Source organism: Ahaetulla prasina, chromosome 2, assembly GCF_028640845.1.
Source record: "Ahaetulla prasina isolate Xishuangbanna chromosome 2, ASM2864084v1, whole genome shotgun sequence".
Classification (NCBI taxonomy): Eukaryota; Metazoa; Chordata; class Lepidosauria; order Squamata; family Colubridae; genus Ahaetulla; species Ahaetulla prasina.
In genome coordinates, this window is record NC_080540.1 from 175324027 (window position 1) to 175341899 (window position 17873).

General features: G+C 40.7%; 1 protein-coding gene across 10 annotated transcripts in view; it reads left to right on the plus strand.

Moving 5' to 3' along the window:
• Positions 1–17873, plus strand: part of HUWE1 (HECT, UBA and WWE domain containing E3 ubiquitin protein ligase 1) — a 104829-nt gene that overhangs the window by 58238 nt on the left and 28718 nt on the right. For 8 of the 10 annotated variants that reach the window (XM_058173344.1, XM_058173345.1, XM_058173350.1 and 5 more), the window contains 18 exons: positions 1329–1574; positions 1687–1820; positions 2365–2465; positions 3119–3313; positions 3950–4166; positions 4327–4449; positions 6606–6840; positions 7278–7508; positions 7674–7796; positions 8430–8525; positions 8834–9103; positions 9949–10101; positions 11351–11478; positions 11914–11995; positions 14151–14327; positions 14420–14579; positions 14673–15031; positions 17493–17686. In XM_058173344.1, coding sequence (XP_058029327.1) covers positions 1329–1574; positions 1687–1820; positions 2365–2465; positions 3119–3313; positions 3950–4166; positions 4327–4449; positions 6606–6840; positions 7278–7508; positions 7674–7796; positions 8430–8525; positions 8834–9103; positions 9949–10101; positions 11351–11478; positions 11914–11995; positions 14151–14327; positions 14420–14579; positions 14673–15031; positions 17493–17686 — 3224 coding nt within the window. Of the gene's footprint in view, positions 1–1328; positions 1575–1686; positions 1821–2364; positions 2466–3118; positions 3314–3949; positions 4167–4326; positions 4450–6605; positions 6841–7277; positions 7509–7673; positions 7797–8429; positions 8526–8833; positions 9104–9948; positions 10102–11350; positions 11479–11913; positions 11996–14150; positions 14328–14419; positions 14580–14672; positions 15032–17492; positions 17689–17873 lie in introns of all 10 variants that reach the window. The other 2 variants (XM_058173348.1, XM_058173351.1) reach the window with 1 other exon arrangement.

Here is a 17873-nt window from a genome sequence, read left to right on the forward strand (position 1 = left end):
GATACTTTTGGGGAATTTATGGGGTACTTAAGAGGCAAGTAGGTATTCTAAACACTGCATGTGCCTTCCATCCCTTAACCTCCCTACAACAGCAAAAATCAGGAAATTTTTTAAGGCGATCTATGGTGGCTGATCCCCCCCCCCCAAAGTTACTTGATGCATGTTTTCTACTTAGAGATCATTCAGGACTCACAGCTCCTACCAGATAAATGGATGAAAGCTGTGGCCAAGAGGGCCTAGGCCCAACTTGGCTGGTGCTTCAGTTATGGCCATACCAAGGACAACTATAGTTAACTCATGCCCTTATCACTACTTGATTAGACTACAGTAACATGCTTTACTTGGGGATGCCTTTAAAGAGTATTTGGAAACTACAGTTGCTCCAGAATGCAGTAATGCACGTATTTTGGGGCTCCCTGTCATGAGTGTATAACACTGGTTTCAGAGATCCTACATTAGTAGCCAATTAGTTTGTGGGTCCAGTTTGGATCTATTTTCGTTGGCCCAAACCTATCAGATCTATTAGGAAGAAGCTGCTAAAATCCCACACTTTGGGGACTGAACTGAGAATATGCTTTTTTTTGTAGTAGCACTGATACTGACATTCTTTTTGTTGAGATCAAATTAACTCCCTCTTCATAAGTTTTTTTTCTTTTTTGAAAACTAATGAAGATCAGTGTTTTCAAAGAGTCTTTTCCTAATTTGATGGTGACAGCTTTATTTTTTTTCTGGTTTTACTATTCTATTGTGTTTTTATTTTTGTAACTTATACTTTAAACTACTTTTTTCTGTGTAAGCCACCAACATTCTGAGAAATGACAGACAGACAGACAGACAGACAGACAGACAGACAGACAGACAGACAGATAGATAGATAGATAAATAAATAAATATTCTAGTTCTCTGGAGCCCCAAATGGGTTATTGGGTCATGACACCTGAGAAGTACAGGCTGTTCATCCCTGCTATAGTGGATGAGATGGGGTGTGGACCTCTATATAGCTGTTGTTTTTGCTTGTGGCATAAGTTGGTTGAATGTTGTTGTGAGCCAGGTGGTGAACAAATATGGAGAAGTGTTAGTGTGGTTAGCAAGAGAACATTAAAAAAAAAAAATCTACTGATTCTGAATGTCAACTTGTTCAGTCTATATCTACAAAGGCTAGACAGTATTTTTCTGAGAAAGAACATTCATGGATGTTTAGTAAACCATAAGTCACGAGTTTAAACATCATGGATTAGAATTTGGTACAGTGTGTGGTTTTGAGGCAAAGACTTACATATTATTCAGGTGATTTGATGGATTGCACTATTCTGTTTTCTGTATCCTAGACACTGTCTCATGAGCCAAAAGTGCTGCAAGAAGGGTTGCTTCAGCTGGATTCCATCCTCTCTTCCTTGGAGCCTTTGCACCGGCCCATCGAGGAACCTGGTGGTTCGGTCCTGCTGCGGGAATTGGCATGTGCTGGCAATGTAGCTGATGCTACTCTCTCTGCCCAGGCCACACCCTTACTCCATGCCCTGACAGCAGCCCATGCTTACATCATGATGTTTGTGCACACTTGCCGTGTAGGACAAGTAAGAATTGCTTTTTTGCCTTGCTCATTTCTTTTTTGGCCCTAAGGCTCCTTGATTGTCACCAATGCCTAATTCAGCTGTTCAGCAACATACTTTTCTCTTCCATTTACAGAGTGAAATTAGAGCCATCTCAGTAAACCAGTGGGGTTCACAGTTGGGTCTGAGTGTGCTGAGCAAGCTGAGCCAGTTGTACTGTTCACTGGTATGGGAAAGCACTGTGCTGCTGTCGTTATGCACACCAAACAGGTATGGGCATGTGATAGATGTGAAACCTTACTTTGCTGGTGGTATAAATTTGCTAGGCTGGAGATGGATAGAGAAACTACTTATTTATAAGTGGGCATTTGGGTCACAAGACCACTAGAACAAAGCCCATAAGTTTAGTGAATTGATTCAAGCGTGTCAGTGGTTCCCTTGATGAAAAGTGTCAGGAGCTAGGGTAGCGTCCACGCAAGGGTGCATTGTAGAATGTGGCAAACAAGCAAAGGCAGCACAAATTTTCTCTCCCATATCCATTGCACCATCTTGGAGCCAGTTGGTCAAGGAAGAATTCACCCATAGCTAAACTGAGCTGCAGCCATTTCATGGCTCCTTTTAACACCTCTAAGAATGCCAAGAGAAACTGAAATGGCCTAAAGTAGCTTTTGAGCCCTCAGTGGTTCAGTACCAACTGGGATATTGCCTAGGATCCCTCTGCCACTGTTTTACTATTTTCCTGTTGTGAAAGAAACCAGGGCATCTGCTAAATGCATACTACTTGTAGCAGTATCTGACCTTTCTATGCTTGCAGTTTACCTTCAGGTTGTGAATTTGGCCAGGCTGACATGCAGAAATTGGTGCCAAAGGAAGAGAAAACTATACCAAGTGCTACCCAGGGAGCCAAAAAACCAGGTATGGTTGGAAGATAGATGCGCTTACCTGTTGAGTTGAGATTTAATACAAAATTCAGATTTCCTATCCCATAAAAACTGTATTGGGGAGGAGAGGCTATTTGGCAGAAGCATTTTGCACTGCATGTCCCAATGGCAAAATACAGTAGCCAGCTTTCTTACCCATTTTGGGCTCTTCCCATACAACATTGAAGTTATTGTTATATTTTATGCTTTATTGAAGCAACTTCAACACTAATAAATCAATTTCTTATCAGACAAGAAATATTGACTTAACAAAAGAGGCTACATTTGCACACAACCAATTTTTTTTTTCAAATGAAAAACTATCTGTTGATGGGAAACTATTATTTAATGAGGTGTTCTGGGGGAGCTTGACAGTTCTTTTGAAATTAATGCTCCCACCTTGTTCTATTGGTCTCCTATACAGTTTTGCTTTTCTGCTGTCTCAAACACCACACTTAGCCTGCCTTCATGGTATGGGGTTACTGTTTTCCAGCTTCTAAAGATTTTCTATGCTTGTACTGGTGATTCCATTACGTTCTATTGATATCTGAATTAATGAACAGTTTAGGTCTTTCTACACGAAATTGTGGGAAATGGGCTGGCAGAAAAAACTTTGAATGGATAATTTATCAGCACTGCTTTTTGCAGATGGTGAACCAGAAGCAGTAGGAGCTGGAACCATGGAGGCTTCTGCCCAAGGCCTGCTAGAAGGAATTGGCCTAGATGGTGACACCCTGGCACCAATGGAAACTGATGAGCCTAGTTCTTCTGATCCAAAGGGGAAGTCAAAAATAACCCCAGCCATGGCAGCTCGAATCAAGCAGATCAAGCCCCTTCTATCAGGTGTGGGGGGGGGGGGGAACTGTTGGAACTGATTCAGAAAAAAGATGGGAACTTTTGAATGAAATGTAATACCTATGATTAGAGAACAGTTCTATTTTGTGACTTGCCTTCCCTTTCTAGATTTGTAAAGGAAAAGGCTTACAGATTTGTAAAGGAAAAGGCTAACTACCTTTGCTAGTATAGCTATATCAAAATGATGGAATAATTTTTATGACAGAAGTAGACAACTTTTCTGGAGCAATAAGGACATTTTGAATCAATATTCATAATAAGCATATTGTGAGTTCTTTTACTGGTGGTCCTGACTAGGAGACTTCTGCATTATCAACATGATCCTAGCCAATCAGCACAATTTAGGAGAAAATAACATATTGAGTTGCTGCTTACTGTGCTCTCTAATCTTCTAGAATGTGCCTTTACTGTTTTCTTCCAAGCAGATCAGTGTACAGTATTTCCAAGTGTTGAACTACAGCCATGCACCATTTTGATTTTCTAAGAACACTTGTGAGCCTTTTGTGAAGCCAAATTCTTAATCTTAACAAATAAAGAAACTTGAGATTCTGCTTTGGAGCGTATCACTTTTCCTCTTCATTTTTAATAACATAAAATTGAATTTATTCTCTCTCTCACTCTCAGCATCTTCTAGGTTAGGACGTGCTTTGGCAGAATTATTTGGGTTGCTGGTCAAACTGTGTGTTGGTTCCCCGGTAAGACAACGTAGGAGCCATCATGCTGCTAGCACCACTACTGCTCCCACTCCTGCTGCTCGCTCAACAGCTTCAGCACTCACCAAACTACTCACCAAGGGGCTTTCCTGGCAACCCCCACCATATACACCTACCCCTCGCTTCCGGTAAGACCTGCTGACCATTAATTTGGGTTCATCCCACAATGTTTGCGGGAAGGAGAAAGCTTATCCTAGACTTCATAGACAATAATACTTTGCAAAGATTTGAGAAATCAGCAGCACTGTTTTGAGTTTGCTTAATTAACAGAATTGTTTTTGCTTTTAGTTTGACTTTTTTCATCTGTTCTGTCGGTTTCACCTCACCAATGCTGTTTGATGAGAGAAAATATCCCTACCACCTAATGCTGCAAAAATTCTTATGCTCTGGAGGCCATAATGCTCTTTTTGAGTAAGTTGCATGCTGGTTTATTTGGATTCTTGAAATATTTCATTAGCTAATCATGATCTTTGAAATTCAAACATGGGTGATTAGCTACAGCACCTGGAATGAAACAGGCAATAAAGAGACTGCAGAACAAAGTTGTTGCATCTAGAATGAGTCCAGTACATTTTTGTTTAATAGGTTTAAAAGGCAGCAGTCCGTTGCAACTTGGCAAATTTTTGGTAAGAATATGCCTCAGAAAAGCTGCTGAAAGTTCCACTGTCCTTGTAGAGTTTCTCAAACTGGAACAAGTATGGCCTATGAGCCAATTGATAACAAAGTTTGATGGAGGCAAGCGTTGAGTCAACCGTTGAAAAGATTATGGTAGTAGATGTAGTTTTTCTGGGTCCAAAAATACTATCTAAATAAAAGAAAACAGCTGTCAAGTATCAAACGAATGCAATATTTATGCTAATCAGGTTCCAGGTTTGGAAAGAATATTGGGAAAAGCATCTCTTCGTAAGACAGGGGAAGAATTTAGAGAGGAAAGAAAGACCTTTGTGCAGAATGATTTTATCTAAAAGACCAAATAAAACTCATCACAGTGTGATCATCAGAGTTCTCTGGAACAATTTAACATAGACCATGGCAACAACTGCATAAGATTTCATTAGTGCTAACGATGCATTGCCATCTGCTTGTATTGTTTGGAAGCTAACTGCACTCAGAGATGAATTCCATGAAAGGATAGTATGAGATTGGGCAATTAAATATTGAAAAATAATTAAGAAAACGTTTAACCACTGGGTGAAGAAACATTTCATCAAAGTATGAAAGGCTGACATTACCTTTTAAAGGACAACTGAAAAAAACACCAATAAGGAGAGCAGAAAATCTAAAACCTGCATTAAACTTAGATATTTTTTGCCTGTTGGCTTGAGAATGGAAGACTTTTAAGACACAGCTAAAATGCCAATTGTTTCTTCTGAGAATCCACTATCCAGTCGATCTTCCAAACAATGAGCTTGAGGCTTTGGATATTTGAGTAGATCTTTGACTTTTTCACCATCAGTGAGATCTACAGTAGAATAATTGTAAGATGAGGAAATCGATGAAAATAGCAGGAATATATACTGTTCTAGCTGAAATGGAAGAACGGTATCAACAACGTCTACTTCCCTAATACACAGAAATATGGTTTAGTATGACAGTGTAACCAGACCACAGGTACTAAAACAAGCCCGAAGTGCATTAACATTGAGATGGAGGACACAAACGAGATCCATCCTAAGTGCTCTGATCCAAGAGAGTTTTGTCATATATTTCTTGACTTTGAAATGGTTTCCAAACCTGTACTAGCACAGTCAGAACAGTATTGGAGAGCCTAGCACAGGCAGAAGGTCTGATTCTCGTGAGCTGGGTATACAATTTCAGAAGAAAGAATGGGTGGCATTGTGTTGACAGTTGGCATTGTGTGGATTGTCCTTTTCTTTTATTCAGGCTGAGCTGATTCTTAGCTTTAGAAAGGTATCCTATGGTCCAACACTCGCCGTCTAGTGGTCTGCTGGGCACCAGAGGAGCTAATGGATCTGATATGGCAGCAATTGCTGACATTAGGCTAAGAGGCTTAGAATAACAACTGCATGGTGGAATATGGGAATAATTGAGAATAATGGACGCTTCAGAATTAACTGCATTGTTTGCTTATTCCACAAAGACATTCTCATGTCTTTTTGGAACAAGAGTAAATAGGAACTCGCCATCTGTTAATGGGAATATATTGCAACAATTCTTGTCCTAGATAAGATCCACAGAGTTATTATACATGAACTAGAAAAGGGAAATCGCTTGAAAGAGGTGGAATACTTTAGAAAAATGTATGATGTTACCATTGTGATGGTTGGAATAAAATTTTATCTTTAAAAGCACTTTGTATTGTTACTGCCTTGACTCAAATCCTTATATTTCAACCACACATCGTTATAGGGAATTAAAGCCAACTCCATTATTGGCTCCTGAATGTGACAACGAGATTTATCAGTAATGATTTATGATTATCAGTAATGATTATGATCTACAAAAGCTTCCTTCAAGTCAGATATAACCTTAGTGGATTGTGTAGGAAAAAAAATAAGAACTGAATGCTTAACGAGTATAATCACTTCACGTCTCATCCTACCCAGGACTTTCAACTGGGCCCTTTCTATGGGAGGCAAAGTTCCAGTTGCTGAAGGATTGGAACACCCAGATTTGCCTGATGGCACAGGCGAGTTTCTGGATGCCTGGCTCATGTTGGTGGAGAAAATGGTGAATCCTACCACAGTGCTGGAATCTCCCCATTCCTTGCCTGTGAAGCTACCAGGTGGGCAGAACTACCTGCAGTTCAGTGCTTTGCGTTTCCTTGTGGTAACACAGAAGGTGAGTAGTTGCAGTTTCTTTCTCCCTTTTTTTTCTTTTTCAGATAAAGCAAAGGTTATATGGAAGTGAAATATATAGAACTATATATGCTGTTACGCCAGCTGCTGCTGTAAAGTGATTTTACTATAAGAAAAACACTCTGTGATCAGTCTAAAAATCTGTTATCTTGTGGCATATGACAGCTGATCTGTCTTCTTTTGTTGTTTGAAATGTTGCTGAAATCCTATCTTATTAGCATTTAATGTTCATACATACCCCTTGTATAATCATATCTTATTCTTTTCTTATATGTGTAGAATGCACTATGTAGTGCATCCTGTCCTCTCCCTCTTTATAAGTGACTTTTGTGTCTAGAAACTGCAAAACCATTTCTGACTTTCCAAGGATGAGACCCCACGTAGAGCTACCTTTGCTAGCTTGTCTCCTCTGTTGTGCAGGCAGCCTTCACTTGCATCAAAAACCTATGGAACCGTAAGCCACTGAAAGTATATGGAGGACGCATGGCAGAGTCCATGTTGGCTATCCTGTGTCACATCCTGCGTGGAGAACCAGTTATTCGTGAGCGTCTTGGCAAGGAGAAAGAGGGAGCACGCAGTGAGGAAGAGGCAGGGCAAGAAGAGGGTGGTGCCCGAAGGGAGCCACAAGTGAACCAGCAGCAGCTTCAACAGGTAGAAATCATTCCATTATTATTTTAGTGCTTTGCAAAAGTTGCATTCTTGGTTGAAGCCCTTCTTTTTGGGGGATGTAGTTGGCTTTTAAACTGAGTCTTCTGGTTGTCTTCTGCTTGCATATCCAATCCCTTTATGAAGTTTTCTGCCTCTGCCTATTTTCAGCTGATGGACATGGGCTTTACACGAGAGCATGCTATGGAAGCTCTGTTGAACACCAGTACCATGGAACAAGCCACAGAGTATCTTCTGACACATCCTCCACCCCTTATGGGTGGGGTTGTAAGGGTGAGGCAATCTAGCAGTTTAAGATTATTTGACTTTTAGAAATTTCTTGGCTTCCTTTATTCTAGATTGTTCATTCCCAATCTTTGTTCTTTTGAAAACTGCATTGCTTTGGGATTGAGGGGTTCACGTGTTAGTGATGAATGGGCCTTAAGCCAGCTGCAAGCAGAGCCAAAAAGGGTGGGACAGATCATATTTTCTCTTTTTGATGTATCTTGTTTGGCTTTGTATTTTTTTTTTATCACCACAGTTAATCCAGATTGCTCTTCCCAGAGTCTGAATTGATTGTGTAGATGTCAGGGTAGTGGCATGAATTGCTCCAGTCCCATTCTAGATACTGTTGAAATATTGGACACCTTCCCCAATCCTAAAAGATGAAATATGCAATTGTCACTTAATTAATTACTATGATTCTGATGCTCTTAGCTTAGAAAAACTTTTTTGATGAATGTATACAAAAGAGAATTCTACTCCCACTTGAACGTTACAAATTTAGTTAATACATGAATTTGTAACTACAACTTTAGTTACAAATTCAGTTAATACAACTGTCTAGTTTCCTTTAGGCTGCAGATTAAGTTGGATTCCAGTATCCAATCACTAATACTCCAGATCTGTTTGTGGGTTGTCTGGCAGGATCTCAGCATGTCTGAAGAAGATCAGATGATGAGGGCCATTGCTATGTCCCTGGGACAAGACATCCCCATGGACCAAAGGGCTGAATCCCCAGAGGTAAAAAAAAATAAAATACCCTTCATATTGTGATTCAGAGTGCTGGATTGAAAAAAAAAATATTGTTCACGTTTAGAAGAAAAATCAAACTATGACAATGTTTCTGAGAATGTTGGAGGCATCTACACTGCCTTTTCCCTACCGAAAGGCTTCCCACCAACATCTTTTAATGATCTGCCATGTAGGAGAGATAAAGGAGGCAAGGCGGTTTTTATGCTGTAAAATGCCCCCTCCCCTTTTTTTAAACCAGCGGTATATAAGCAGATAGAGTAAGTATAAGATAGCATTTTTTCTTTCTTTCTTTCTAGGAAGCTGCTTGTCGGAAAGAAGAAGAAGAACGGAAGGCTCGAGAGAAACAGGAGGAAGAAGAAGCCAAGTGCTTGGAGAAGTTCCAGGATGCAGAACCTCTTGAGCAAGAAGAGTTGCACAACTTCACTGACACTATGCTACCTGGCTGCTTTCACCTGCTGGATGAGCTCCCAGATACAGTGTACCGTGTCTGTGACCTCATTATGACTGCCATCAAACGTAATGGAGCTGATTATAGAGATATGATCCTGAAACAAGTTGTGAATCAGGTAGATTAAATTTTTATGCTAAGAAAGCATTGCCTCCGTATTTTCTTAAGATGCTTTAGGAGAGGAAAAAAAGATATCTTTCCAGGAACTTTTGATTCTAGTTGGTTACATCTTTACCCAAACCCATACCTCCTTGGGCCTATTAAGGATTGTATCCCATAACATCTTGAGAATCTGGATCAGACTGTTTTAATTAATTTCTCTGCATACTAGATCAAAGAAATACCTGTAAACTTTGAATTGAGTTGGAGTTTATATTTGAGATCTTACATGGCAGGTGATCCAGGTGCCTTCTTTATTTGCAGTTTTATTGCCCGTGTTTTCACATGTCCATGTTTGTGAAAGATGCGGTGGGGTGTTGTCTGTGTATGTTTATATATTTTACTCTATTATTGGTAAAGTATTTTTTTCAAGGCCTAACGATTCATAGTTGTTAAACAAACATCCACCACTTTTATATGATTTTTGGAGCAATACGAATATAAAGATTTATATTCAGGAAAAGTTAATCCAATGATAAGTAGCACAAATGTTTCACATATATGTAGTTGATGACAAACCAAAATTCATGTTTTTTAAATGCAATGGTTATAAGCATGATACTTATCTTTCACAAATAGCAAAAAAATTATCTATCTTGGAAAACATATTTAAAATAATGCTCAGACTGAAATAAAAACACTATAAGATCCAAGGTGAAATATCTAGTAAGCATGGCATTCATTTCTGGGTACATTGAAAACTAATTTCATTAATAAAACAGGAACATAGCTTATAAAGGACCCAGGTATGATCCTGCTGGTTGGCTTCTTAGTGCCACTGATAACATACTTTTCCTTTGGCAGGTGTGGGAAGCTGCTGATGTGCTCATCAAGGCAGCTCTGCCCCTCACTACAAGTGATACAAAGACTGTCTCTGAATGGATTAGCCAGATGGCTACCCTACCTCAGGCCTCCAATCTGGCCACGCGTATCCTGCTATTAACTTTACTATTTGAGGTGAGATTGATGTCTATGGTTTGAGTTTAGGAGAGGAACTTTAAGGAGGTGCCAGCATTACAGCAAGTACATGCACAGCAGAGCCAAAACATTTTTCCACTTTGGATCCAGTAGCTGTCATTCACTTAGAAAGATTGGGTGGGAAGCAGTAGGGTGAGCAATATTTAACAGTTTACATGTTCTATTATAGACAGTAGCTTGAGATATGTGTATGTGTGTATGGGTAATTGTCTTTTTGCTGTTTCATCATTCTACATTTAATTCCAAAATTTAAAGTATAGATGGGATTAGAGCCACCATTTAATTCAGTATTTTTTATTTGTTAGCTGCTTTATTCATCTCTAGCCATCTTTTTCAATACAATGTCACAGTGAAGAATCACGTAATTCCGGCTCTTCAGCATCTTGTGGATAGAATATGGACTTTACTCTAAACTTCTGCAATGACTATTAAATTAATTCCTCTGCAAAGAAAATGTCAATTTTGGAGCCAGGATGCCTTTAATTTATTTAAGATTATATCTAGAAGTCTATTTATTACAAAAGAGATAGGCAGCTTGTACTCTTCAAGTATTTTGGCCTGCAGCTATCATTGGCCATGGTGACAAGGATGGGTGGTAGTTGAATTCCAAAGTACCTGATGATATCACTTGCCCAGTTAATGCATACGTAAGCAGTTCCTTTTGAATTCAGATAGATGGCAGCATTCTCTATAGAAGAGTAATTGTTTGGCAGTGAAAGTTCCATTTCTTATTTAAGTGTTCAGGTTACTATATTTAGTATTTTACTGAACATTTTCAGAAAAAATAACAAACGCAAAGGGAGAGGGAAAAAAGCTCTAGAGCTCTGCATTCCATATCAACTTAATTTGATGAGTGTTTATGGAGATTCTCAGTCATCCAGGTCATGATTGTTTTTTCTTTGAAGACATTTCGCTTCTCAGCTGAAGAAGCTTCTTAGATGAGAAGCAAAATGTCTTCAAAGAAAAACAAAAAAAGTCCAGTTGCCTCTTGAAAAAGCACATTTGGATTGATGAGTTTATCTTTTTTTTCCACTTGCATATGAAATAAAGGCCTGTACAATAAAGTGGATGTTAAGTTTTAGGCTACAAATCTTGAATTCCTTTTTTTGTTGTCTATAATATTGTAGTTGGAAACATTTTTTAAAAAAATTCAGTGGTGAACACTTTATCTAGACTACTTCCTTTCAACTGCATGGGTGCTGATCTTTTTCCTTTTAACTGCCAACAGGAGTTGAAGTTGCCATGTGCTCGTGTCGTAGAATCAAGTGGTATTCTCAATGTTTTGATAAAACTGTTGGAAGTGGTACAACCTTGCCTACAAGCTGCCAAGGAACAGAAGGAAGTGCAGACACCAAAGTAAGTAGCAAGTAATAGACTAGAGTTGGAAACCCCTAACCTAGTTTCAGCTTTCCCAATTTATGCTGTACTGAGGCTTGGCTTCAGACTTTTTTGTTTGTGCTTTGAAAGTGAATTTCAGTTTGATAATTGTATTTGTGATGAATTTGGTAACATATGATGCATTTACTAATTAGGACTGGGTGGGGTTTCTGCCTGCTGTCAGGTATTTGGAATGCCACGCTTTTCAACCTAGCTGGACTAAAAGGAAAGGCCAAAGGCCTTGGCAATATTGTTATCTTGGCAGGGTTACAATCTTAAATGGGCTACAGTGTCTTAAGTCTGAATCATATCTACTTAATAAGATTGTTTTTGAATGCACTTGCACAGAAAGTCAAAATATACATTAAAAAATAATTTGCTGCCTTTCCTAGCCTTATCAAATGTCTCCTATAGGTGGATCACCCCAGTATTGCTGTTAATTGACTTCTATGAGAAAACAGCTATCTCCTCCAAGAGAAGAGCCCAAATGAACAAGGTATGAGCACAGAGAGAAGATGAAAGTTCTTGTTGGAAAGAAAAATTCTGGCTGTTGAAGTGGTTAAACACATTTAGACTACATAAACATTTATGCTAATTTCCACCAAAGTACCAAGGGAAGAGAATATTTGTAGCTCAGAGTTTTCTCAAAGTAAATGCTATCATACAGTTGATCCAGGCTGTGCTAATATTTCAGCAGACAAAATATAGTTTTAAGCCTCCTCACTAAAATTTAATGCATATGTATCATTCTTGATCCACTATCTTTAAAAACAAAATTTCTTTATATATCAACTGCAACTCGCCACTTGTTATTCATGCATTCACAATGAATTCTCCCAGATGCCAAAAAATTGTCATAAGATGTAACATTTATTCAGTTGGCAGCCTATCCTTCCAATTCAAGATTGAATTAGTAAGACGGATCACACCCCACCCCTTGCTCCTTATATCTTCTTGACTATTGTAAAGTTAAAAAATAAAACTTGAGAGTCTCTTTAGTGGCAGGTGTGCATATATAGCTTAACTCTTTTTCTTTATGTCTCTTCTACTGCTTTAAGTGAAATTTATAACTGGGCACAATTTTTAATAGAGAAGAATAAAGGACACAAAATACATTTACATCATACTTTTGATTACAGAGGTGGTTGAAGAAGGTATTTAGAAAAAGGTTGGTGGATGCTACTTCCAAAGCCATGCAAAATAAGGCCCAGACACAATTGCCACATGGAGGAAGGTGTGAATGTGGGTTGTAAAATTGGAAGGACACCTTTGTCATATTGATGACAGCTTCCATGTTTGTGTTGTGTGATGTGAAAAGGCAGAGTGCCTCTGAACATACACTGCATACTTTTAATTGGTACTAAATGAGCATAGCCATTTGGGAAAATATAAAGGTGTGTACGTGATAGCATTAAAACCTACAGGCTGCATCTCTTATAATAATTGCATTAGAGGTTTAAGAAATTGATTGGCTTTCTTAAATTAACATATTGACAAGCATTTTCCCCTAGTTTTATGTTAGATACATTTTATTTTGGTCGGTGACCACGACAGTACCTAGTTTTGCAAATAAAGGCAGAGTTGTTTTCTTCTGTGGTTGGTTCTGTTTGTTTTCCATCATCCAGCGTTTTCCATCATATTTTCAATCTGAAACACTGCCTCGCCTTACATTCTGCCCCACATTCAGTCCAAAGTCCTTATCATTAAGTTCGAATTGGCTTTCTTTGCTGAGGGAAGGCTGAATAGTGTGTAGTTTCAGAGGTACACTTCATGTAGGAATCTGGAGTAAGCTACCTGGCATACAATGCGTGATAAAGACACAGTATCCAACTTCAGATTTGAAACATGTTCCTAACATTATCTGCATTCCATTGCCACTCCAATTATTAAATTAAGTCTTGCATGAAATTAATTGTCTCATGTCTGAAGAGTCACCTTGCTTCATAGAAGGGTTACTGTTGAGTCTGCTGCAGCCCCCGAGCCGGGCCTCCTGGCTGAGAGTGACTCAGAGAGTGAGGGGGAAGAGCCGACAGGGCTTCCCTCTGGGGGACCTTCCTCTCTGGTTCCCCTCCAGGTCCCAGAGGCAGGCCAGATGGAGGAGGAGGAGCTGACACGGCCTCTTTCCCTCGACCCCTCCTCCCCCTCCCTGGCAAAGCTCCAAGATCCAGCTGAGGAGAATCAATTGTGGCTAGATGCAGGGCAGCTACGCAGAGTGAAGCGTGCGCAGCAAAAGGAAGGAAGGGGCCAACCTAGGGAGTGCTGAGTCACGGAGCCATACCCCACAGGGTATAAAAGTGGGTGGATCTGCCTTTGGGCTCCATAACGGACAAAAACAGACTTTTGGGAGCTTTGGCTGTGCTATTTTGTGATTCAGACTTTGGCTTCTGTTTATTCCTGAACTGCAATTACGCTGGTCTGAGGAGAATTTGGCAGGAAATCACAGGTTCGTTGCCAGAACTATCTGTCGTCGGAGTAAATTGCTGGCAAAGATAGTCATCTCGCGTGTCTTTTTGGTTGTGGTTGGGAGGGGACAGAACAGTTACTCTTTCAGGCATACAACCACTATTGTAATCTCCTAAGACTTGTTTTTGAGTAGATATGCCTAGAATTATAGTGCAGGGGTACAACTAATAGCCATTTTTTTTCTCCAGTACCTTCAGGCTAATGGCAACAATTGGCGATGGTTTGATGATCGTTCGGGCCGATGGTGTAGCTATAGCGCAAGTAATAATAGCACTATTGACACAGCTTGGAAAGCGGGAGAGACTAGTGTTCGTTTCACTGCTGGCCGGCGGCGCTACACGGTGCAGTTCACCACAATGGTGCAGGTATAAACTTCCCATTCTCTGCTCAGAAGTTCGGTTTGGGGATAAACATGTGGGGTGATTTTAACCTTCTGGTGTGTTTCCTGGATGCAAAGGTGAATGAAGAAACTGGAAACAGGAGGCCAGTAATGCTGACCTTGCTCAGGGTTCCCCGACTTAACAAGACTGTGAAGGAAAGTAATGGACAAGAACTGGAGAGAACTTTGGAGGAAGGGAAAGAAATGGAAAGCAAGGTTAAGGAGGAGAAGGCAAACGGTACTACGTGCATATTCTTAGGACTGGTTTTTACCCCAAACCACAGATTGAACTTTTTCACTCACCTCTATTTTTTTTTCCTGACCCTATCAGATAACCCTGTGCCTGCTGATAGCCTAGCCCCAGAGAAAGAAGCACCACCAGAAGAGGTGAAACCCTCAGAGATCTTAATCCAAGGCCTGACAGAGGAGATGGTGACAGTCTTGATCCGGGCCTGTGTGAGCATGTTGGGTGTGCCTGTGGAGCCAGACACTCTGCACGCCACCCTGCGCCTCTGTCTGCGTCTCACCCGCCACCACAAATATGCCATGATGTTTGCTGAACTCAAGAGCACACGCATGATCCTGGGCTTGACACAGAGCTCTGGTTTCAACGGCTTTACCCCTCTTGTCACCCTGCTTTTCCGACACATCATAGAGGATCCATGCACACTGCATCACACTATGGAAAAGGTACAGTTGGCCTTTTGCTACCTGCTCAAGGGAAGAAGTGGAGTCATAATTGATTGCTTTCCTGGATAATTTATATATAGGTAGTTCTCCAGTTAAAACCATTCATTCAGTGATCATTCAAAATTATGACGGTGCTGAAAAAATGGAGTTACCCCTGGCCAAAGTGATGCTCATTGCAGTAGTCACATGATCAAACTTTAGACTCTTGGCAGCCCTATTCCCTTTCTCCCCCCCCCCCACCTCCAATCTCTGATTTTTTAGCCACCCTCCAGCAGACTTGGGAGGCAGCAAGCAGTCCTAGAACTGTGCAGCTTGCCCAACTCCCAGTTCTCTGCAACAATCTTTCGCCGTTTGCACCCAGTGCTGAAGCAGAAGTGCCTTGCTAGTAGTATTAGTATTAGTATTAGTATTCATTGGATTTTTATACCGCCCTTCTCCCGAAGGACTCAGGGCGGTTCACAGCCACAATAAAAACAATGACAATATACAGATAAAACAATAATTAAAAAACTTATTATATGTATGGCCAAATTAAAACATTTATACCTTAAAAACCCCATAAAATTTGTATCAAATATAAATATTAAAATTAAAACTATTTAAAAATTTAAAATTCCTAGGCCAGTCCTGCGTGAATAAACAGATACGTCTTCAACTCGCGGCGAAAGGTCCGAAGGTCAGGCAATTGACGGAAGTCCAGGGGGAAGTTCGTTCCAGAGGGTGGGAGCCCCCACAGAGAAGGACCTTCCCCTGGGGGTCGCCAGCCGGCATTGCTTGGCGGACGGCACCCTGAGAAGTCCCTCTCTGTGTGAGCGTACGGGTCGGTGGGAGGTATTCGGTAGCAGCAGGCGGTCCCGTAAGTACCCTGGCCCTAAGCCATGGAGCGCTTTAAAGGTAGTAACCAAAACCTTAAAGTGCACCCGAGAGACTACAGGTAGCCAGTGCAGCCTGCGCAGGAGTGGTGTTACATGGGAGCCACGTACGGCTCCCTCTATCACCCACGCAGCTGCGTTCTGAACTAACTGGAGCCTCCCCTCTTCAAGGGGAGCCCCATGTAGAGAGCATTGCAGTAATCCAAGCGGGAGGTAACAAGAGCATGAGTGACCATGCATAGGGCATCCCGGTCAAGGAAGGGGCGCAACTGGTGGATCAGGCGAACCTGATAAAAAGCTCTCCTGGAGACGGTCGTCAAGTGATCTTCAAACGACAACCGTTCATCCAGGAGAACGCCCAAGTTGCGCACCCTTTCCATCAGGGCCAATGATTCGCCCCCAACAGTCAGCTGCGGCTAAGTTTGCTACCTTCTTTTCAGACCCTTTTCACTGCCTTTACTGGGGCCTTTTAAGATACACGGAAACACATATCTTGCCTTTACAATTGAAGCAATTTACAAAATTCAGGTCCAATTGTGGTCATTAGTCAAGGACTACCTGTACTGATGAAAAGGCCCAGCTCTGCTCAACACTGAGAATGTTAGTTCCTGAATACACATAGTCCTCGACTTGTGATCACAATTGAACCCAAAATTTTTGTTGTTAAGTGAGACATTTAAGTGACTTTTGCCCCGTTTTACAGCCTTTCTTGGCACAGTTGTTAACTGAATCACCACAGTTGATAAGTTAGTATCCCAGTTGCTAAGTGAATCTGGCTTTCCCATTGAGTTTGCTTGTGAGAAGGTCGCAAAAGGTCATCATATGACCTTGGGACACAGCAACGATCATAAATATGAACCAGTTCTCAAGTATCTGAATTTAGATCACACAATCATGAGGATGCTGCCAAGGTCATAACTCTAAAAAACCGTCATATGTCATGTTTTTCAGTGCCATTGTAACTTTGAACGGTCACTAAACAAACTGTTGTAAACCGAGGGCTACCTGTATTCATAGAATCATCATGTTGGAAAAAAATAAGGGAATACTTTAGGCTGATGCCGTGCTTCACATAATACAGAATATGCAGTGCAAGAAGGCATGGCAGGAAGGCAAAGAGATATTCAGCTTGTTCTTAAGTGTTGTTTCCACCACTATATTAATTTATAGATTTCATTCTCTGGTTATCAGGTGCCCGAGGCAACCTACAGTACAAATATATATTCTCAGAATAATATAGAATTCCAGATGCAGCTTGACCAGATAGTATAGAGTGATTTCAAATCTGTCTTTCAACAGATTCAACCTTGGAATTCATTAGCCTTTTTGTTTTTGTTTTTTGCAGCATCCCATTGCCAGTTGTAAGTCAGGTGTCCCTAATTCATATATTCGTAGTTTTTATTCTCTCTATATTTCTATATCAATGCGGATCTCATATAAAATGATTGTGAATCTTAACTCTAATTTCTCTTAGTTTCCCTTGCCTTTTATTTTGAACTTTGCCTCTGTAATTCCAGCAGACTGGTCTAATGGTATTGATTTTTTTTCAGATCCCTTCACTCACCTGCCTCTTCCTTCTGTCATTCTAGGTGGTGCGCTCAGCAGCCACTAGTGGAGCAGGCAGCACCACTTCAGGTGTGGTGTCAGGCAGCTTGGGCTCCCGAGAGATCAACTATATCTTGCGAGTGCTGGGCCCAGCCGCTTGCCGAAATCCTGAGATCTTCACTGAGGTAGCCAACGGTTGCATTCGTATTGCCTTGCCCGCTCCCCGTGGCTCCGGAACTGGTAAGTACCTCATAACTCTGCTGGTTCTCCTGCAGTAACCAGACAAGCGTGTGTGCAGGCATGCCAGAACCTGGATTTTGACTGTTCATGTTTGAGAAGAAGATGATCTGGATCAGGGGCAAGGAGGCGAAATGCTTTCCATAGTAGACCTTTTGTGTAAAAATCCCCCAAAAGCAGATATAAGC